At 33.7% G+C, this 24,385-nt stretch overlaps 1 protein-coding gene and 1 long non-coding RNA gene across 2 annotated transcripts; both read right to left on the reverse strand.

The window, feature by feature from the left end:
- Positions 1-1,896: 1,896 nt before the first annotated feature.
- Positions 1,897-23,149, reverse strand: LOC105337649 (Fanconi anemia group D2 protein). Its single transcript, XM_066081507.1, has 41 exons — positions 23,089-23,149; positions 22,787-22,903; positions 22,380-22,447; positions 21,811-21,863; positions 20,777-20,824; positions 20,449-20,509; positions 20,057-20,112; positions 19,881-19,968; positions 18,905-19,029; positions 18,422-18,509; positions 18,079-18,183; positions 17,752-17,837; positions 17,480-17,582; positions 16,985-17,158; positions 16,581-16,715; positions 14,923-15,054; positions 14,661-14,768; positions 12,903-12,952; positions 12,603-12,662; positions 10,763-10,946; positions 10,293-10,369; positions 9,729-9,854; positions 9,429-9,529; positions 8,411-8,635; positions 7,806-7,923; positions 7,516-7,585; positions 7,307-7,395; positions 7,062-7,143; positions 6,581-6,697; positions 6,369-6,497; positions 6,004-6,122; positions 5,685-5,798; positions 5,250-5,377; positions 4,997-5,096; positions 4,413-4,629; positions 3,876-3,947; positions 3,741-3,779; positions 3,362-3,511; positions 2,966-3,112; positions 2,566-2,682; positions 1,897-2,317 (listed from the first exon to the last, which is right to left on the reverse strand). The coding sequence occupies exons 1-41, from the start codon at positions 23,135-23,137 to the stop codon at positions 2,270-2,272; spliced, it is 4,275 nt and encodes a 1,424-aa protein (XP_065937579.1). The 5' UTR covers positions 23,138-23,149; the 3' UTR covers positions 1,897-2,269.
- Positions 13,414-14,553, reverse strand: LOC117681600 (uncharacterized). Its single transcript, XR_010712910.1, has 3 exons — positions 14,033-14,553; positions 13,741-13,859; positions 13,414-13,583 (listed from the first exon to the last, which is right to left on the reverse strand). It is a non-coding gene; the product is annotated as an uncharacterized lncRNA (long non-coding RNA).
- Positions 23,150-24,385: the final 1,236 nt, after the last annotated feature.

Below are 24,385 nucleotides of genomic sequence, written 5' to 3' on the forward strand. Positions count from 1 at the left end.
GGGGTGATCACATACTGTCGGGGCTGATTAAATCCAATGGAGCCCTCAGTCAGGTTAATTATAGATTTGATCAAGCCTGACCATATTTGAGCACTTCATAATATTTAAAGGTTAATTACTTTTATTTATATAATTTTTCAGCAATTTTACTATTAAATATACTGTTTTGGACTATACCTTACAAAATTGATTCGTAGTGTTACCACAGACAAAGTCACTGGAAAATGTAAATATTTGATTAAAAAACTCTGTGTATTCACCCTTTACTGATTATATCTTAGAAAATACTTGTGCATTTTAATGTATCAAAAATAGGCTAGTAAAAATCATTTGTTGCCATTGCAAAATAACAGCAGTATATAAATAGTGCCTGTTTAGGAGGGTAAGAGTTGAAATTGACACCCCGAGAACACTATTGTCAACCGACGCGAAGCGGAGGTTGACAATGGTTTTCGAGGAGTGTCGATTTCAACTCTTACCCTCCTAACGGGCACTATTTATTTTATTATACTGAATGTCTTAATTTTAAAGAAAACTTTACTACCTGGTACTTATATATATGAATGACGTGAATTCTTTGGCGAACCCTACGGCATAGTTTACGCGCATGTAATAATTCCTTGTGTTACCCGTTGCTAAGCGTGTTGCTAACGCTGAGGGTGATGGAACGGATTATAAACTGCGTCTAAACCAATCAGATTTCAGTATTTAACATGAAAGTATAATTCTCTATGTTACATATTTGGTTTAATATCAAGCACAACAAATTCATTTATACTGTATCAGTATATATACAGTACATACATGTACAATATCGGTAACAATGAAAACTGATGAAAAACATGTCATTCATTAATATATACGAGGGTTGTTCGGAAATTATTGAGACAAATCGATTATTTTCTTTTCTAAGTGACGAATTTTGGTGAAAATTGGCATAGACATTGACGAAACACCAACAAATAATAAAACAGAGTAATATTAAAAGAATATTTAATATTTTGTTTACGACAGTAGATAAACAAGTCGGTGGTCGGGGTACCCGGCGCAGCCATGTATTTGGAGATTAAACAACTTAAACATCTACTTTATAAGTGTCCGTAGAATTACAGTTAATGATAAAAGAAATCAAATTAAATATGTCCATTTTGCTATTCTTTGCGACTAACTGTTGATTAAGTTTCAGTGATGTTCGAGATGAATTACGGATATGGTACACATATATTTACCAAACAATAAAAATCTGACAACGACTTTACATTGAATTTTGACGTCACGGCGGCGCAACGAAAACCATTAAACTGGTGGAAATCTCAGAAGAAGACCTTTTAAAGCCACGCAATTGCGTAAAAAACTATACGATGACAAGACAAGGTATAGAACTTCAGTTCATCATATTTTTTTCACTGATTGTTTAACTAGAGTTAGGCCAAAGGGATTAATTAACAACTTTTGACACACTAACTGTTGTCAACAGTTCTAAAATATGTAAAAAATGACTGCAGGAGACATTCACAGTAATTAGACTTTCGGGTAAAAATAACTCGATTTTTTCTCTAAAAAAAAACAAGAATGAGAGAAAAATGTAAATGATGACATCTTGAAATTAAAACAAAAGATGAGAAATAAAGAATAATTCTTATTTCAGTTCATTTGTAAGGTGTTTAAAACACGGGAGCAATAAGAAGCGTTAAAATGACGTTGCGAAAAGTTTGCGGTTGCGCCGGGTTACAGGACGAAGGCACGTTGGTCAGCTTACTAGGAATGATCTATTCATGCCATGAACAAGAAATTTTTCACATCGATAAACTCTATCCTGATTTACGTTTTGGTAAAATTTCAAGAGTTTATCTTTTTTACTTAAAGAATAAGAGAAAATGTCTCAATAATTTCCGAACAACCCTCGTACATACATGTGCAATATCCATAACAATGAAAATTGAACGTCATTCATTAAAAAATGTTCAACCTTCCAAAAACATGCAGATAAAATGGTAATTTCTTGCAGTCTGCTTGTAGACATGTTTATGGGTTTCATTACTTGGCTTCACTTAGTAAGTTTTTTTTCACATTTTATCCAATATGATGCATTTAATATCAAACTCCCATCGAATAAATCTTACAATGTCCAATTCCTGAAATACTGGACTACACTTGGTTGTCACCTCAAAGTCAATACTAGTATACATGTACTTAGCACTTCATCCTCCCGAATTCTGGACAAGATGGCATTTATAGCACTTGACTATCCTGAATTACCGGTACCTTCTCAACACTGAACACTGTGCGATTCATCCGAAGCATTGCTTTCCAGTTCCTAGATGTAAAATAAAACAGAATTATTGAAACTGGTAACACTTGACAAAATGGATAAGATTCAATATAAATATACAGTACAATTGACCTTACTTTGTCAATCCTTTTTAATATAGATTAGACTTCTTGATAAACAAGCCCCCTCCCCCCCCCCCCCCTTACTGACGATTTCCCTCATTGACACAACCCAACTGCCCTTCATCAATTATAATTGATATGGTTATTAACAAGCCCCCCTTTCCCCCTTACCACATCGCTCTCCTCTTCCTCAGACTCCTCTCCTCCTCCTGCATCTTCTTCTTCCTCCTCCTCTTCAGCAGCTGTTGTGTTGGCAGAAGTCGAAGCCTGGGACAGGATTTCTTCACCCTGCAAAAGTTACAAACCAGTTCATGGATACTATTGACTAAATTGCAAATTCTATATTTTAATATGTATGTTTTGTTTTTTTTGGTAAATTTTCCAAATGTAATTTCTCCCACTAAGTGTTTGTGTGTTAGTTATTTTTCACACATAGGGAACATCTTTTCTTAATAGAGCATTGTGATTCTTCTTTCTAAACTATTTGCACTATGACTTACATTTGTATCTCTGTTTTTTAAGGTTCAATACATATACATGTACATCTCTGTTTTGGAGGTACATTACTTACATGTATATCCCTGTTTTTGAGATTCCCCAGCCAGAACGCCTCCAGGCACCTGTTCACTGTAAGCATGGCCTTCACTCGATACACGAAGGCCTCAAGGCACTTCTTCAAAAATGGAACTTGATTCGTCAATGCAATATCTTTAATGATCTGAAAGTCCGAGAATACCAACATAATGCAAATATTTAAGATAGAAAAAAAATATGAACATGAATGTTAAACAAAACTTGATAAAAAATGAACTTCTACCAATTGGCTCAGAAATTTTTCCAAATAAAAGGCAGATGCAAATTTTGTAACTACTGTACACAATTTCTTATAAGAACATTCTTTCCTAGCCCATCAGATAGCATATAACAAGCAAAACTTAATTTATCTATTGTAATAAACGAGCCTTGCCTTAGAGTGGCCACATGTGTGATGGAGTACACGTGTACTGAGCTGCAGGTTTTTCAGCAGTCCCTGCACGTCCTCTCTGTTTGACCTGAACATGTCATCCATCAGGGGCATGCCTTGTCTGAGGAAGATGTCGATAAACTGGCGGCCACACTGAAAACCAGAGTAAGATAACGCCACAAAATAAACATAAACAGTCATAATAATAAACAAGAGCAGAAAGCTGTCACAATAAGCATATTTACTGATGGCCAACTTGAAAACTAGAGCACAACAACTTCAAAAAAAGATGAATACTGAAAAATTTCACTGCATATTGTCATATTCGTTTGACTACTTCTTGGCATATTACAGTATAGTGTACAATCTTATAAGCACTCACTTTCAGAGCAGTCCCGAGATTAGCTCTTCCATCAAATGCCTGCAAGATACAAGTACAGGACCATCATTACATATATCATTACTGTAACTAATAAAAATATAAATAAAACATTACAATTTTTTTAGATAACAATACCTTGATTAAATTGACCATTATATGAAGAATTCTAACAGCCTGGCTCCACCTCAGAAGTTTGTCAAGTCTTGCCTAAATAGAAAAAAAAATAACCACATCAATTAGACAAAAGTTCTTGTCAAAACATATTAATCATTTGAATTCATGAAATACATGCAAATCGACAAAAACACAGTCAACATCAATTTGGTTTAGTAGATCATTTCCTAATGTAAGCTATAATTCTTTCAGTGGCTTCAAATTACAATGTACATGTACCTGTGTCGACATGTTTACAATTTTTCTGCACAATCCATAAAGAATGATCCCCCAAATACTGACATAAGAGATAATCAATATTCGTGGACATCAATTTTGTGGATTTACCAAAATATCAGTTTCAACTATACATAAATTTGTTTGCAATGATCCTATCTATACATTAGGGTATTAGAAATTGCACTTTGATGAACAATTTCATGGATTAACTTGACAATGAAATCCACAAAATTTGATTTTCAACAAATGTTGATCATACACCAGTATGTAGGTACTCACATCTCTGTCCTCCCTCTGTTTACCCGGCTGTATGCCCTTCACACACGTGACCAGCTCTGTGAACACCGTCTTGTAGTACACAGCGAAGGTCGACTTGGTCAGTGTCGGGTAGACCTCAGAGAACCCGTTCTTGTCCCCCTCCAGCAGGTCGGGCATTCCCTTGGTGAGGATCTCCTCAGCTGAGCCCAGGAAATCCTCACAGTGACAGAGGTAAGTTCTGTGAAAAAGTAAAATAATGGGTTCCATGTGAGGCAAACATTCACCACAAGGGAAATGGTTATCTTGAATAAAGCAACAAAGGGTGGAACAGACAAATAACGACAACAGGCTTTCATGTTGACATAATTTACTTCTCAGCTACACCAAAAATATCAAAGCATTGTATTTTAACCCAAATCAGTGATTTGATAAGAAAGTCATAAAAACTTTGAAAGTTACGACTTAAAGACAATGTCTAACATCAATTGAAAAAGAAAAGAATACACATAAGACCAGAATATAAACTAAAGTCTTTCTATGGATATACTATACATATATGCACAGGGAAACAATGAAGCCATACATCCATTATATCTGGACCTTACTTCAGTAAGAATTGCAGGTTCTCGTTGTGTTTAGCTCCCTTCTCTCTCTGTCCTTCAGCGTCTAACCACTCCCTCTTCAGAAAAGACTGTGCAGCTACAGCTGAAAATTTAAAATTATTACTATTAAAAAAATAAAATGTAAACCAGGATCAACATTGTACTTATTTCTTCTTTTAACATTTTGAAGATAAGAGAAAAAAATTCAAATCGTGGAGTTTTTTATCCTTTCTCCTTAACAGCCTTTTGTTCTTACCTGTTTTCCTGCAGGTTTCCTTGGAGTCCGACTTCTCGGCCAGAGTCAGCATGACTTTAATCAGCATCACTGCCGTGCTGAGCTTGGGTACGGTTCCAGCAAAGTTCTCTATGTAGTGGAAGGCTGACCTTAAAATGAAAACACATTAATTAGCTTGTAATGTTCAACAAAGTCTCTCTTTAAACAAGTAGAAAATTAAATATCAAATGTCTAATGCATCAAAGAATATACCAGCATATGTACAAACTTTTTAGCTGAGTTCATGTTTCTATGTAAATAGACATGTAATGCCAAAATTAGGCATCTGATTAAGAGTTCTTCTATTTCAGTATTGTCTTCGATGAATTGAAAATTAGAGAGATTATAATCAATGTTGATTATGTGTACATATAATATGCAGAGTCAACATCCAAGATTTTATCCTAAACTGCTTACTTGAGAGCCTCCTGGAAGGTGAACTGAGTGGAGCCCACGGTTTTAATTCTGGAGACCAGGGTAATCAAGCCTTCTTTTAGCAAGGACTTGTTCTCCACCATCAAAAATCCATTCCTGAAAAACAAAAATTTCTCTTAAGTAGAAGGCATACTTTTATACATTTAGAACTACAGAGAAACCTGCTTGTACACACAGTAATCTAATTAGTCTGTTTCACTTTCCATCCGACTGTGGTTTGTACACTTGAGTAGCAAAAACTGAAATTTCTTTAATTTTTACAAAGCATAATCTATATGCACTTTAATTTATGAAGTTTTACCATGCAAAAATGGTCTGGAGAGCTTGAAGAAGGAGATGGAAACACACGCCAACAGTCTGAGCTTCTGGAGTGTTGCATCCTGGTCCGTCTATCAGACCGTCATTCTCCACGATAAGAGTCTACAGTACAAGTCCAGTCATCAGATTACATTAAAAGTTTTTAAACTGTAGAATCAATATTTTTGGCGGCTCAATGGATTTTGTAGGTACCTTGCAATGATGAATTTACATCCTATATGAATTGTGAAAAAGGTTTTATTTTTCCCAAACTTTTTTCATTCATACAAGGAAACATTTAAAAATATTTTTTTATTTTTTAAAGTTTTATACAAGAGTAATTAGTTTTGCAATATATGCCCAACCCACCTGAAAGAATTCACTGGAACTTTCAAGGTGCTCACACAACGCAGGTAACAGTTTGATGACTTTCTTGGCAATGAACTTTGGAGTGCACTGGTCAAGGTGAGAAAATCCAACATTCTTATCTGACTTTGTCTGAAATACAAACATTTGTAAGATTTTTAAAAATATTCAAATTCGAAGTTTTGAGTAAAATATTTCAGGCTTCAGAATCCTACCTTGAGGAAGGACTTTCGTTTGGAGGTTGATGAAATGAGAGCGTGTGAGAGTTTCCTGGTGAAGTCCTCCAGGAGGAACTCAAGCTGTGGTGGCTGAATACTGAGCTCTGTGGTGGCCTGAATATACAAAACAAAATGTGGTGGACTGAATATCTAGAACAAATTGTGGTTTCTTGAGTGTATATACAAATGTGGTGGCTTAAGCACCTTGAAAAATTAGTGTGGTAATTGCAGTAGCCTGAATGAACAGAATGTGACAAACTAGATATAGAAAATAGAATGTGGTGGTCTTGTCAATATCATATCCTACGATCAATCATTCAATTGAGACAGATGAACATGTCATTAAATCCAGTGTTCATGTTCCCTGGTGTGTCAAACTGCAGTGACATTACTTAGGCTGATAGTGCATGAGTGCACCAGCTGTTTAGTACTTACCGGTATATGACTGGATTTCACTGCTACAGTTATAGAAGCCTACCTTTGTGTTCAGTTCTGTGTCTAGAGAGGACTTGGTGATCAGGCCTGTGTGGAGGATGGTGAAGACACTGATGTCTAGTTCTCTGTAAAGAAAATCCCAAGAAAGATACAATGATAAGTTTTCTTTTAATTTGACCACTCTCTACCCTCTCCCCATTCCTACAACCATTTCCTGTGTAATGTTAATATTCTATATAAAATAAAAGTCTTTTATGGGGTTTTTTTGGAGGGGTCTTTTATCCGTACCTGAAAAAAGCTCTGTAATTTGCCAGGTCCACAACTGGCTTTTCACCACTATCTGATTTTTCTGGGAATTGAGTGTCATTCTGAGTGTCCTGTAAATATAAAATATTTAAACTGCTTTCATGAAGAGTTTTTATCAAGGGTAAGAAATCCTTTCATATTATTTCTCTGTATTTACAATGGTCATTAATCTAAATGTATATTAAGTTTACCAATTGTGAAGAGTCTTTGCTGTTTTCATCACTCTCATCGTCTCCAATGTTTTCTTTGTTGCCCTTTTTCCTTGTTTAACCAAATACAATGTAAATAAATAGAAATTTGATGCAAATCAACAGAAATGAATTTGTTCATTGTATAAAATGTTGGAAATATCTCCAAATAATTCTTATCAAATATAAGCACACAAAAAAACCAAGTCTTTTTCTTTTTTGAAATATTTTACAAATAAATATCTTTTCCAGGCAAAGCATACAACTATTTTGATATTCAATATTTGTGTTACTTTTTTGCTGGTTTTCTGCCCTTCTTTTTGCCATCAGAACTGTTAACTACTGGAGCATTGAGTACTGGGTTTTCGTACCAGTCAAAGGTAGCTGGGGGAGGGCAGAACCGGGGGTGAACTTCAAATAAAAAATTTTACATTTCATTTTAAATGGTATTAAGTAAGGTTATAAATTATACGCTAAGGCCATCTTTAAAAAAAAAATGTTTGCTTGGAATTGCCGTCCGGAGGTTCCTAGACCCAGGAGGGAGGGCAATTTTTTCTTTATGTTTCAAACTCGAAGTTTAACTATTCAAAAATTGATAAAACATAAAAATCTTTACCAAAAAAAAGGGTTTTTTTTATTTTTTGCTTATAAACTTTTCTGCAGGGGTATTTTAATGATGCAGGAGGCAATTCCAAACAAACAATAATTCTATTTTGGCCTAAAAAGTATTCTAATATAAAGAATGATCTTTAACTTTTAGCCAACAAGATAAAAATACAGTACATATTAAAAATGAAAAATAAAAATAGGTGAAAATTTCACATAATATTTTAAACAGAGGATGCAATTCAAAAATTCTCAAAAATATGTGTCCAATAAATTTCCAATAAATACACACTAGCTAAGCACTTTTCCAGTGTTTTGGAGAGTTCTGTAATATTGTGAAGTCTGGTGATGACTTTGCCTTTCATTTCTGGGTCTATCTGGGTAGCAAATGCATTGACGATTTCACGGAACCAGTTCAGTGCATGAAACAGGGATGAACAAATGACATCTTTTTCCTTCGTAGAAAGCGACTCCATTTTGTCAATCACATCAGTCTTTGGTAGAAACATTGGGCAGCCTGTAAAATTTATCCATCACTTTATGAATGAAAAGGAGGGATAAAGGGCAGATAATCAACACACAATAATGCTATGAAGTGTTGAAGTCTCAATCAGAGTTATCCTTCTTTGTGGTGAGAAACGTCACCTACGCATCCAGTTACCTCTCTTTATTACAATTTTTTTTACCAAAATATTCATAATTTAATCTATAAAATAACAATTGAAATTGTCTTAATTTGTGCAACAATAAAAATTGTTCATTGATTTTCAATATAAGACTACTACTCATAAATATTGATGACAAAAATAATCACGATCCAATCATTTTGACCTAAAACCTTCAAAATATACTTTATTTCTTTGTTTATAGACTTTTATGTGTCACAGTGACACTCCATGCTTAATATATGATGACTGGGTGACTCAGATCTCTATGACGATAGTTTTCACTCGCCGTACTGATATTAGGCATAGCCTATATAGAAAAGCTACATCTAATTTAATATAGGAGGAGAGAATACAAATGACTACTCAGTACCACTTTGACACTGTATAACCTATGCACTTGCAGTAATTCATGATGATCAATTCTAATGCTCAGTATCTAATCTGCAGATTAAAATTATAAAGAACTTGGAAATCAATGAAACTATAAAATGTATTATATTTTTAGTTCTGTATTTGGTATTATGTAATTATCTGCTAATTTCAAGATGAAAACAAAACCAAAAATATTTTAGACATTTAGATGACATCCTATATCCAGTTTTCTTTGGCATTCAAAAACCTGAAAATATCACTAACTCTTACCCAGCAGAGCATCAATATTGTCCATATTGCCATTTTGTCTCTGCTCACACATCCGCAGTAAGCGGAAATGGGGGGATAAACACACAGGGTCTGCACTTTCACTGAAATAAACATTTATTATTTTCTATCTTGCACTTAAATAAAATATTTTTATCACAAGTTTTATTGCTCTATAAATCAAATAATTCATACTATAGTTTTGAGTCAATTCTAAAAACAGGAAATGGAAATAATAAATATCATTTGTCTTAGATCACCTTTCAACTAATTATCAGCATCCAAATTTTGTGATGACTTTACCTGGTTTTTTGTTTCTGTGATTTCTTCTTGTCTTTGACTGAGGCCTCAGTCAAGCTGACGAGAGGAATACAGATGGAGGCCTCACTGTCGTCATCCAGGCCAAACCTGTTCTCCTGGGGAACTATGCTGGATAAAAAAATCCAAACATCAGATTTCTTTACCATTTAATTTCATTGGACTTCCTATTTTTTTCTCAGATTTCTGTACATATTCATTTCAAAAGACTGCTCTAACTACTTGATCATATTCTGTACAGCTTCAAAGTGCATTATGTTTGAGCACAGTGGTCAACGTAATGAACCAAGACCTGAATCACTATTTCAAAGTTGAAACTGAACATGGTCATGTCAGGTAACTTTAGAATAGTACATGGTATATATATAACCTGCCTGGCACCACTAAATGACACTGTCAGTTATCTTGAGAAGTGGTCAGTTTACTGTCGGTGAGAGGTGGTTAGTTACCTGTCTGTGGAAAGTGGTCAGTTACCTGTCTGTGGGAAGTGGTCAGTTACCTGTCTGTGGGAAGTGGTCAGTTACCTGTCTGTGAGAGGTGTTTAGTTACCTGTCAGTGGCAGCTTCCTCCATGTCCACCACATAGTGGTCCTGAAAATCTGTTGTCACATTATCTGTGATCCACTCCTAAAACAACAAACACGGAGAATATTATGATGTGTTAATGCTAATGGAATTGTACTACAAAGCACTTCACAAAAATGTTGACTTTATTCAATTGGATTTGTAGGTTTGTTTTGGTTTGCTCTGCTCTATTGAAGGTTTCATCTTTTTATCTTTTTTTGTGGGGGGAGTGGTGAAATTCTTTGTTTTTAAATGGAGGGAGGGATATAAAACGCTAAATAGTCTTTGTAATCAAATTTCATCAGGATGATCATACACTAAGTAGATAAATGGAATCCAGGAATAAAACATCTATGTTCTTCATTAAAATAAAAATGTTGCATAAACATTCTCATTTTTTCATTTATTAGAACAGTGTACAAATATGATAAGACAATAAGAGTACCCTCAAGTTACCTCAACTTTTGAATCCAAATGGCCTTTACCGACGACATTAGCCAGTTCATCCATGAAGAGGGCTGCAGCCTCGGACATGCGACTGCTGCTGGTTTTGACCAGTTGTAACAGGTTTATAACCTGTTTGTACAGACTGTCTGTCAGAGGACCAGCAGGTGCTTGGCTGGGTTCATTGTCACCATTCCTTTTAATTAAATAAACACGAAAATTTATAAAAATGTACAGTCATTAGCAAATTTGTCGATCTATTGGCGGTAGCGTGTCTTAAAATTGCACATGTATGGAATGTATTTATAAATGATTAGAAAAGTTTATAACAAGATATCTGTGAGCCAATGCTCACTAGTGATACCCCCGCTCTGATGTGAATATGCAAAATAAGCAAAGTCGACATTTAACAGAAAGCTGGCATCCGATTGGTACAGAAATATATCCAACAATATGGCATGCCTAAACAAATAGTGTGTTAAAATTTCAAGCATCTGCGATAAACAGCTGCTGAGAAATCTTTGAGGAAAATTTGTTTGAAAATTTTGGCTAAAATAAAGAAAGTACTCATTTAACAGGAAGATGACGTCCGATTGGTACAAAAATATATCCCACAATATGGCATGCCTTAACAAACACTGTGTAAAAATTTCAAGCATCTCCGATAAATAGCTGCTGAGAAATCTTTGACGAAAATTTGTTTGAAAATTTTGGCAAAAAATAAACAAAGTCATTATTTAACAGGATGTTGACGTCTGATAGATACAAAAATATATCCCACGATATGGCATGCCAAAACAAATAGTGTGTTAAAATTTCAAGCACCTGCGAAAACTAGCTGCTGAGAAATCTTTGACGAAAATTTGTTTGAAAATTTTGGCTAAAAATAAACGAAGTCGTCATTTAACAGGAAGTTGACGTTTGATTGGTACAAAAATACATCCCACGATATAGTATGCCTATACAAATACTGTGTAAAAATTTCAAGCATCTGCGATAAACAGTTGCTGAGAAATCTTTGACGAAAATTTGTTTGAAAATTTTGGTTAAAAAATAAGCAAAGTCGTCATTTAACAGGAAGTTGACGTCCGATTGGTACAAAAATATATCCCACAATATGGCATGCCTTAACAAACACTCTGTAAAAATTTCAAGCATCTGCGATAAACAGTTGCTGAGAAATCTTTGACGAAAATTTGTTTGAAAATTTTGGTTAAAAATAAGCAAAGTCGTCATTTAACAGGAAGTTGACGTCCGATTGATACAAAAATATATCCCACAATATGGCATGCCTAAACAAATAGTGTATTAAAATTTCAAGCATCTGCGATAAATAGCTGCTGAGAATTCTTTGACGGAAATTTGTTTGAAAATTTTGGCAAAAAATAAACGAAGTCGTCATTTAACAGGAAGTTGACGTTTGATTGGTACAAAAATACATCCCACGATATAGCATGCCTATACAAATACTGTGTAAAAATTTCAAGCATCTGCGATAAACAGTTGCTGAGAAATCTTTGACGAAAATTTGTTTGAAAATTTTGGTTAAAAAATAAGCAAAGTTGTCATTTAACAGGAAGTTGACGTCCGATTGGTACAAAAATATATCCCACAATATGGCATGCCTTAACAAACACTGTGTTAAAATTTCAAGCATCTGCGATAAATAGTTGCTGAGATAAATGCGACAGAAATTTTTGTTACGGACGGACAGACAGACGGACAGACAGACAGACAGACGGACGGACAGACGGACGGACAGACAGACACACAAGGGTAAAACAGTATACCCCCTCTCCTTCGGAGCGGGGGTATAATTAATAGGTTCATAAATTATTTCAAATCAACGTACTGGTTGTATGCAATGCTTTTCACCACCATAACAGCTCCAATAATGCCCATCCTTTTGTATCTGCATTTGGAAATGAAAGAATTACTGTAGATTCAAGGTTTTGAACTTTAGAATACTCTGTTAAAGTGGAATTAATCTTTTATTACATTACAGAAATTCATGTCCACATGTACCCAATTCTCTTTCAAAAAGAAAATAAACATATATAAAAGACCTTTACATCATTTTATGAAATACAAGACCACATTTCTTTACAACAGTTACTATTAATATAATAAGTACTGACAGTGTATCACTTACTTTGGGTTATCATTAGACAGCTGTTTTCTGATTATGATGTGAAGATCATCCTGTTAATTGATATACATATACCTTTAATTTTCACACAGCTGTGGGTATTACATTCACAAAACCAGCAAGTACACATATCTACCATTATTCATTCTGACATAATAAATGTACTACAGTATACAATTTAAAGATGAAATCATTTACCGGTACAGATTTTGAAGAAAAAAAACATCACCTGTCACACAAACACTTTTAAAAGTTGGTACTAGTATATGTTTATTATGTAGTATCTTGATGATTTTTAATTGTTTTAGAAGATTTTACCATGCAAACTTTGTAACAACAGATCATACATGCCAACTTTTGAAAATCTCCATGGGGGATTTTACGCGCGACATTTTCCTAGAAGGACATTTCGCAGCATTTTGTCGTGTAATTGCTTTGAACTCTTAGAAATTCATCTGTTTCTTTATCTATTTAACATTATTCATAATGTGTTTATCAAACAATCTCCTCTTTCAAATGAAATCATAAATAAAGTACATAACTTTTTTCATATATTAAATCAATCTTTATTAAATCAATCTTTAAAATCTCAACAAACAATAAATAGTGTGGTATAGCAGTTCAAAAAGCACTAAGTTCTGCAACGCAGTTGGCAAACAGGACCTAGCTCTGCTCTTGTGACATCTACAAAATAAAATGAATAATTAAATTAAATATTAAAAAGCATTTATGGGTCAAGTTGCTATAAAAAGTGAAAGAAAGTATTTATAATTTATTCCTGACTTAAAATTGTTTATAGATATTATATATTATTTAGCTTATTAAAAAATTTAGTACATACCTTCATCTTGCTCCAATTCTGATTTCACAAAGAAGTTGGTAGCAGCAGGTGGCTTGATGGATTTCTGTTTTTGTGTTCTTTGTAACATCATTCATTCCACCATGGTCTACCCTAAAATCCTTCAAAATAAAAAAAAAAAATTGTTACTCATAAAGTTTAACATACATGTATCTATTCTTGTAGATAATGTATTATCTGTCAATCTCTCCTATATAATAGTGTCATGTGTACACAATAGAATGTACCCTGCCAATAAATATATTCAATTGTACTATATATAAGTTAAACATACCTATTGCACGGCAATATACATCGTTGTCATCCAATTACGATCCCGATAGTCATCCCGAATCTGCCTCCCGATATTGGGATAAAAGTTTCGTTTTCTTTGGTGGTGTAACCCCATTCTTGTCGAAGTTTGTGTAAAAACTTAAAGTGTGGCATTTTGCTGTTCATCCCGATACTTTCCGATTAATTACTATCAAAACATGCTCCTCATTAGGTTTGCAAACACCCAGACACAGGTAGCGTACAGGTAATTACATCAATTCACACATCCCGATATACACACACGCGATACAGGTAAACAGCAATGGAGGTCATAATCCCGCTTTTTGATTGGTTAGCGTAGACAAGCAGCGCGGGATTTGAAATTTTAGATGGAAATCGGGACTTATTGTCGTAAAACGGGTTGGATTTTTTGAGAATCGGGATTTTGGGGTATTTTGACAATCCCGATCGGGATATCGGGATTTGTATTTTTGACGACGTGAAATCGGGAGAATCCCGCAAAAATCGGGATAGTTGGCATGTATGACAGATTAATGAAGTTTTCAAACGAAAATCTTCATGATTTAATGAAAATATGCATTGTTTAACTATAGTCTCACGACAGTAAAGGTAGGGAGTGTAACTCTTACCTGTATCATGTTTCCTCCCTGGGAGCTTCTGAATGCCAGGGTACTGAGGAGGGAGTACAACTTCCTGATCTGGGGGACACTCAGGTTATCCAAGTAGTCCAGAACAACCTACAGCAAAATAATAGTGCATGTACAGTGAATAAGATTGGTGAATCCAAATTTGTGAAAACCTACACAAAAGTTCCAACATTATACAGCCATTGAATGTGGTATCAACTTTGAAAATCATAAAAAGTTTTGTGTTTTTAATAGATGGTGTTACCTTCACAAATATTGCAAAAGGAGCCATTTTATCAAGATGTTTATCGACCAGTTGGTACAAAATATCCAAAGAAGAATCTGTTTCTTCCTCGAAACCACTGCCAAAATGAGTCACCAAGTTTCCCACAATTTCCTATAAAACACATGTATCAATCAAGTATTCAATAATTCCACTATATATACAAATTAATTTATTTGAAATATAAAATCAACTAGAACTGTCCTAATGGGACTAATACCCCCGCTAGGCTAATTTCAAATGGGACAAATAATTGAATTGAATAATAATTAAGGTTTGGAACACATACAAAAAAAAAATTCTAGAATTGTAAAAAAAAAAAAAAATAGTTAACAAAGAAAAATTAAAATCAAAATTGTCAGAATTTCACTGTAAATACATATCTATAACAGTAATACATTTACAAATGTATGTATTTGATGATATATTTTTTTAATTTAATTGATTTAAAGAAAAACCAACAAAATGACAATAACCCCTCCCTTTGCAGTGAATAGAAATACCGGTAGCCAAGCAATGCTCTTCTGTTGATAAAACTTTCAATATCTTTCTAATAAGAGTCTTGACAGATGCAATTAGTTGTTTCAAATTTTCCTCACTTTCTCCTATGGCACAATTGAACTCCATATCAGAAAATTGATCCCATAGGACTATGATTTTCTTTGATGAGCTTGTTAAATTTAATAAACTCCCAAAACATTACCATAATTACCATACTATGTAAAAATATGTAAAAAAGAAAATTTAATATTACAAACAATTTTAAAATTGCCAAAACACTACAATCATATCAGTAATTTTGAATTTCATTTAAATTAATGCCCAATAGGGTCACTTCATCAAATTACTTGACAAATAAATTTAAACAACCTCTAAAAATAGTTTAACTTCTTTATTAATAATTATATTATTTATTTCCTTATAATGATAGACCTTTTGGTTTACATGAAACAGTTTTAAAATAGCCCCAAAACCATCACCCATTTTACAGATTATCAATTTCCCCTAAACACATGCTCCATCTGAGCCATGGCTCAGATAATGGCTCCCTTGGGACAAATGAATTCAGCCAAACTTGTCTTTGATGTTCTCATTAGCTCCTAAGAATTTATCATTGACAAACAAAAACTTTGCATTGTCAGTTGATAGAATACTTATAAAAAATAATTATTTTTTTATTAATTAAGACATAAAGACAAAAAAATCCATCTGGATGTATTTATATAAATATATTTTAGAGTGTTTTCTATTAATTAATTAATAAAATCTGTAAGGATTACCTCCCTTACTTTTCAACATTAGTGTACAATATATAGAATAAGGAAAATGAATACTGTCATAAAATCATTAAATCTTGTCTGATCTTAAAAAAAATTGCAGGTGCACATCTTCAGATGGTGTTCAACATATGTACAAATTTTCAAACTGTTCCATGCAGTAATAAAAAATTCTATAGGGGGGACAAAGTTGCGTCTACAGACAGACGGACAGACAGACAGACGGACAGACGGACAGACAGACAGACGGACAGACGGACAGGGTGAAACCAATATACCCCCCTAAACTTCGTTTGCGGGGGTATAATTATGTTATTCTATGTAACTATGTATTTATACATTGTCCCAGTTCGAATCTGTTACCTGTTGACAGTAAGTGTCAAAAGCTACAAATCCATTCTTGTACATGGAGGCAGCAAAGAAAGTAATGGCTGGTTCTGGTGAGCGAAGCAGGACCTCAGCCAGGGAGAGAATGGCGGGGAAGTAGTCCCTCATTACCTGGGAATCAGAAAGATGAGGTAACTGAAAACAACTCATTACACATAGATATTTAAGACTTCTAAATAAGTAATACAGTAACATGTTAGTGTTTTTAAGGTATCAAAATATTTGTTTTCAAAAGATTACCAAACTGAACCAAGAACTGTAATTGACAGAACATAAGTACCCTCTTAAGCTCAGCGAAGTTCTTGAGGGAAAAACATAATTTAATTCCCCAAAAATATACATGTTTGCTTTAAAAGATGACAGCAGAAGAAAACAAGTACCTGTGCCCTCTCCCTGAAGGCCTCCTGCAGCAGAACCTCTGTGAAGGCCCCTGACCTGATTTTGTTACGGATGAGGCTCTCAACGGGTTTCTTGCGATCAGTTGAGTAAAGTATCAGCAGAATGAAGAGGTCTATAACTTTGTGGTCTGACGGCTGCTTCACCGAGTCTACTGCCTATCAAGTACAATTATTGATGTTACATAACCAGTTAATTTGGATTCATGTGCACTTACAGTACATGTACTTCTATTTGTGTCTTACATGTACATGTCCAATTTACAATAACTCTGTATTTCCTTAGATTTAAATTCATAATCAAAATCAAATCCAGATTTTATAAAGTATCATATGAAATAAGTTCAAGTAATGTCTCAAAAATGTTTAAACACAAAAACAAGGTTATAATTTGCTTCCTTTCAACTTAAATCTTAACCTACATAATTTGATGTACAGATGCACTGTCAAAACATGAATATGAGCTTGAATATTTCCCACCTTGATCCAAGCCTCAGCTACACTCTTTTGGAATCGGATTCCTGATTTAACAGCATCCAATGTCAGAGATTCTACCCCTCGAGTTTCATCCCCAGAAAGCTGCCTAATAATATACACAAAATTCTAATTTACACACTTTTTCGTCATTTTAACAATCACAATCTCCATAAATATTAAGGAGAATACTGACATTCCAAATAAACAAGGTGCAATGTAAATGATGATCTCTTCATAATATAAACATGTACACATTAATGTAAGGTTGATCTTACCTTCTGTGAACAGACTGGTGAGGGGTGGATGTAGCCAATGGGAAACTCGAGGAAAAGTCCAAGTTCTGTCGTATCTCACTCACAACCTACAGTACATTGCTTGTAACTGACTGAGAATTGACAATATACATACACATGTTTAGATATAGTATACTTATATAGTTGTGATACTTTGCTGACATTTACTGAAAAAAAGATTAAAACATGTGGGGTTTTTTTTTATTGACAACTTAAAATGCATAAGATTATCATCATCAAATAATAATAAAAGTAGTCATTAGTTTATATATTGTTCAAAGTGCAACAAATCACAGTTATATATCCTACCTCTAGAGTGTCAGCAGCAGTGACCGACTGTAAAAGGAATCGGATGACGACCGGCAGATTCTCAATCTCTACCGAGGCCAAGGTCTGTAATACCGACCCTCGGACCTACAGGACACAGAGAGTAGTACTCATCAAATTTGGACTAATACATGTACATAACTAAATTTGGGTTCACTGAACAATTTTAGCACATGTGTACTTCCCGGTAACCAGAAAACAATAACAGTGTTCAACGAAGGTTTGAAAATTTTCAAAGGAATATTTATTGTACCATGTACGTCTCTTAGATCCATCATAGAGCAACTTTTACTTCAGTCATACTTCTTATAGAAAGTATTTTTACCTCTGTCATCAGTTCCGGGTTCAAATTGAGGTTGGATAGAGCATCTAGTATAGGCACAGTCAGGCTGCTCTTCTCCATCAAAAGATCTCTATACAAAATTAATAAACTGTTAGTTTTTTGTGGTACATAATAAGAAATAAAGAAAGGGCAGTGAAAAGAAGTTTGTCAATCAATTCTTATGATTTCCCCACATCTTGAATTTGACAGATATCAAGATATCATCCTTTTGTAAAAGGATTTGAAATAAAATATTCACTGATGAAAAGTAATCTCCTTTGTAAGAGGAATATTGCACCTTAGTAAATGTTCTTATGAGGGTTTTATTTTAATTCTTCGCAGTTCAAACAAGATGATTGTTCTGCCCAAGTACAACTTTACCTGTGAATGAGGATTATACCTGAGTAAGGTGTAACTGTACCTGATTATAATGAGGATCATACCTGAGTATGGCGTAACTTTACCTGATTACAATGAGGATCATACCTGAGAGATGTCGCCACATGACTGTGTTCCGAGTCCTCCACTACTTCTGGTAGACAGGTGATTATCTCCCTTTGGATGTCTTCAGACACAATGGTGATCATCTCCAGCATCTTATCCGCAAGTTCCTGTAACAGACAGGTATTAACAAATTTGAACTATTCAGTTTTGATATTGTTACTGTTATTTCCCCATGAATCTGCTTTCAAAACGGTATAAATGTATTTCAATACCTTTTTACTTGATAAAAGCTAGCTCATATTGAAAGAAACACATCATCTTTTCCCTTTGGTGTCAATTTGATTAAATAACAGATCTCTACAATAGAACAAAGCACAGAGAGATCTGACAGTGACCCACTGAGGGTCATGTTATGTGACGTCAGAATGAACTTTGACGTAACCAATTAGATAGCAAGTTAAGCTTTTCTGTAAGTGACACTATGACTCCTTTTTAAAGCAATATGAGTTGCAATTTTCATGTTGAAATTTTTTTTCAAGAAAATGTTATTTTCTACTAAAATGACAAAAATATCATGGCTTTTAAATCTCTTTTAGCTATATTTTTTTGTGAAAAGGCCATTAAGAAGCCTTAATTGGAGCATAATTGAATTATTATCGTCCTGTACAAAAATTGATTTGCTATATATTCCTTAGAAGAGAAATCTTTCCTCTGACAAAAATTAATCATTTTTTCAAACCGTATTTATCATAAAAGTTTAAGCTATATGCAGACTTATCATACTAGCAGCTTTTTGCAACAAAATAAAATTCTAAAAAATACAGCTCATATTGCTTTAAACAGTGTTACTGCTGACTTTGTAACTATCATTGCAATTGGTTGATAATTTATCTTCAAATAATAAAGTTAATTCTGATGTCACAAAACATTAAATAGGTAATTGTTGGATTTCACTGTGCTTTACTAATTGTAAAGATCTGTTTATTAAACAGATAGCTTCTGTGTAAACTTCACCTACCTTGCTGTCCAGGATTCTATCCAGCCACCTGAACTGACTCATCAGTAACCTGGGCAAGTTCACCTTCTCTCCGTGCTCTACAATGCAGCTAAAAACAAAACAAATCATACATTTACTAGGGACATTAACATATTAATTAGATAATTACAAATATCAAGGCAAAACAATTCACCCACTCTTCGTTCTCCATGAACTCTGCCAACTTCTCTAACAGGGACATCATCATCTTGGACTGAAAAGAAGGAGTCAGTGCCGTAAATTAATTCATAAATTGATTTTCAATAACACTGCATGTACTCAATTATGAAGTTTGGAAAACTTTTACACTGACCAACGCATACTCTAAATGACCTTTTCCTACAGATAAATCTTAGTTTAATTTTAAAGAAAACATTCAAAATCACTCTAGTTTGATTTGGAATTTTATGACAAACATTCAGTATACAATATGTACATATAAACCCATTCTGACAAAAATGCAATTGTCCAAAAACCTTTTGGTCAACCCTTGCATATGATAGAAAAGATCATAATCTTAATTTAATATAATAGTTGAATGTCTACAAACCTGTAAGATGTCCACTCCGACCAACAGTCTAACCACACTGTCCTGGGACCTGCTTCTAACACTGAAATTTGAAATTCAAATATCATCGTTACAAGCAATTCTCTTCCAATTAACTTCATCTCGCATCAAAGACAATTTGACCTTTAAAATGATATCTCAATGATCTTTATTTCGTTTCGATGAAATTTGCTCTATTGTCTTGCAAGCAGTGAAACTGTAATTTGTCATGCATCATCAACAGAGGTATAATTATTGTTGTTGTTCTACATGTAAAAGACAATATTCAAGATAATTATGTGAACACAGTGCCAGTAGATTGGTTAATTACCTTTCACATTTTTCAGATGTAGCAGTGGGTAGTAAGCAGTAGTGAAACCTGAAAAACAAAATATGTGGAGTGGGTACAAAGTATTAATATACTGGAAATGTATATGATTTGATGGCGTATTCTATTTCGCATTTTTAAAGAAAAGCTATTTCTGCTAAATCAAATACATTGCATATAAGAATTGGAATCGGTACATTCTTTTAATCAAAAATACATGTTAGTTAATTCAAATATAATTATGTTAACTTGTTGAATCAAAGTACTGAAGAAACTGATGGGAGTTGATTTTGTCGATGTTTATTTATTTTAAAATCACTGATATGTTATTTTGCACGGCAAGTAGATGTAGTTTCTAATTTGAATTACGCACATTTTTATAAATGAATTTTTGTACTTTTTCGACAAGGGTGTAAAGAAACCCCCATATGAATCATGTTAAATAATATTTAAAGATAAAATTAATTCAATCAAACTATGTATCAGTAATAGAAGTATTTCTCGAAAATTGCATGGATCCAAGCAATATTGAACTCTAGTCTCGTTCAACCAAATGCTCGGCTGACACCGTAAATCTCTGACAAGGATTTACGGAGACAGCCGAGCGTCGAGTTGACAAGACCATATTGAACTCTGGCGTAGGAATACATACGACTTCAAAAAATATTTAAATTGTTCGTACCATTTAAAATCTGACTATTTTCAAGGTATTTAGAAATAAGTTTCCTTGAAAAACAATGCCTTAGCATACATTACATCGCATTCACGGTATCAATTATTTTCAAGAACTAAGTCTTGTCAGCAGCAATGATTTGTGCTGAGGTCCAAACACTGTTTCACTTTCGGTTTGTCTGAGTAACTGCATAGGAGAGTTGATTAAAATCAACTCCCAAAAATCAATTTCCATTAAATATCATAGATGCTCAAGACCATATGCTTATAGCATTTGCTCATGCATTTGAAACAGGTTAACCACTATCTGAAACATAACTGTAATTATTGTAGATTAGCTCCAAGGTTAAATCAATGTTCTATACCTATGAGGATCCTCAATATATTCTATGAAGCCTTCAACAAACTCATCAAGAACCTGAAAGAATCAAAACAATCATTTTTATTTTTTTTTTATAACATACTAAATGTAATTTGATCTCGAAATAAATTAATGGTGCAAAATTCTATATCAACACTGAACAGAATAAGGTATCTTGTTTCATTCTAGCAATAAATAATGTACATGTCTTTCTCAATACAACCATCATAATTGTTCTCTCCACAATGTTCCTCAAGAAAGCACCTTTGAAAAGTTACACACCTTCAGCTTATTTTTTTCAACGATACTTTTATCATACCCACTGTAGAAAATTGAGAAAAATCTTGAGACGGAAAATATTCTCATCCCCTCCTACTACAACCTGGTCAAGGCATAAGCAGTGCATATTTGGAAGAATCAAGTTTAATCATATCCCTTTCATAATTGCCAATTTGAGATATTAAAAGAGTGGTAGTCATACCACATTCTATTTGATACATGTATGCATGCATATAGCTAAATTATTATCATTTAGCATCATATAAAATCTCAAATTGCATGTGAAACACCTACAGATGGATAGTTTCCATGTCTCTTCAATGCAATCTGCAGATTCCTTTGGAACACTGCTTGATCACAATCTGCAAAATTCAAAAGTTATAATTATTAGAAATCACGTACTTCGTCGTGCCTCAAAAAAGATAGAGCACCTCATCAATTAATTATCTTGTTTTAGCTCTTAAAGGGTATGACACACATTAAATTTTTGATTAACTATCATACTATAGCTCTTCAAGGTTTACATGACACATCCTGGGAAAAATACATTATGCTTTTTCCCAACATTTTTATTAGCAATCAGTATCAGATATGAAATGCAGGCACATTTGATCTACAGATAGTACTGGTATCCTAAAGAGAGCATGTATATATATATACCAGTGTGATGTCCAATATTGTATGTATGATGAACACATTACCAAGAACGTTCTGTGTCTTTCCCTTTTTCAGTGTAAGCCCAGCTTTCTTCAGGACCTGACACAATACGTTGTCTTTGTAAAAATTCTCCTCATTGTCTGAGCCTTTTCTTTTCTTCCCTGTAACATATCAATAAAAATCATAATATAGCTAAATCAATATACTGTAATTAATGTACACTTAAAATCTTTAACACTGCATGCATCTTCACTCTAACTGTTGCATTTAAATACATGTTTAATGTGCTGTGTTTAAACTTAAAAAGAGGAAACTTTCATCATGCAATTACATTAATATTGCAAACCTGATTTTTTTTCTTCTGGGTCTGATAGTTTTCTTTTGGTCTTTGACATTTTATCTGCAACCATCTACAGTCAAATAAAATTAGGGCACAATTTAATACAGAATTGAAGTATAAGTAATATTTGTTTACCAGTAAAAAAGAATTATCAACATAGGAATGGCTTACCAAGCCATTCCACACACTTTAAACCAAAGAACTTTCAATATTTCAAGACCAATTTCATGCATTTTGTTTATTCTGACCTGCAACCTAAATATACAAATATCAGACCCCAAAACATGACATAACAATGAACTGTTGATATTGCAATGGGTTTGACAGTTGAAATGATAACTGCAGAGCTGTACGTAGCTCCTTGGAAAATTTTGGGTTGAAACACTGTATAATACCATAGAACTACATATAGTTATTCACATTCAAAAACTCATAATTTGAGCTATGCTCTAACCAAAGTTTCTGCTATCATCACTTTTTCCTTTATGTTTCGATAATCATAAATACTTTTGTCGCCAAATTATATCCATTCACTAATATGAAAATAATTCCAGATTATCTGTTTTGAAACAACCCCTCTACCGCTTCAGGGTTCAATATATTAAAACAATGTTTTCCTGGCATGTAAAATATCAAAATCATTAAAAAATAAAAAGGGCCAAAATATCAGATATTTCAAACTTGTACAATATGCAACCCAAAATGGAAAGCCTACAGCAATTTTAATTTGTATCAGCCATCATATTTCATGGCTGCAGAGACATGTTATTTATGTCTCTGCAGCCATGAAATAGTCCATATGATATCGTTGAGAAATTGTAAATTGTACGAGGTATTGTGAGTTCCAAATGGAGAAAAGATGTAAACAATTCCCTTTATAAATCTCCATAAGAAATCTTTTCGCTCGTTTGAATTTTCCCCACGAGAAAAATGATAAGAAATTATCTTGGGTATTGATTTCAACTGTATTTCTTTCACAGGTATGTGTATTTTCATTAAAAAATAATCAAAAGGTAACTTTGGACAGACTTTACATGTAGGATTAGTTTCCAGTACTTTACTTAAATCTGACACCTTGTGATTTGAAGTTGAAAAAGATGTTCATCGTAAATGTACACGGCTCTAGTCTTTACTCATGAATATGAACGATACCCATGTTTATTTTATAACAGTATATTTACATATGTATCGTTTATATTCACGGGCAAAGACCAAAGCACCTGATGTGCATTTTTTGCATTTTATGATTTTATAAAACGACTTCGATCGAAACTCTAGAAATAACCAGACACAAATAACATGT

The sequence above is a fragment of the Magallana gigas genome, chromosome 4, assembly GCF_963853765.1.
Source record: "Magallana gigas chromosome 4, xbMagGiga1.1, whole genome shotgun sequence".
NCBI classification, from domain to species: Eukaryota; Metazoa; Mollusca; class Bivalvia; order Ostreida; family Ostreidae; genus Magallana; species Magallana gigas.

Coding starts and splice junctions, on each gene's coding strand:
- LOC105337649 (XM_066081507.1), bottom strand. CDS start 23,137: ATGTCAAAGACCAAAAGAAAACTATCAGACCCAGAAGAAAAAAAATCA. Junction 16,716..16,984: donor CCTTCAGGGAGAGGGCACAG/GTACTTGTTTTC, acceptor TCTGATTCCCAG/GTAATGAGGGACTACTTCCC. Junction 3,113..3,361: donor ACACATGTGGCCACTCTAAG/GCAAGGCTCGTT, acceptor TCGGACTTTCAG/ATCATTAAAGATATTGCATT.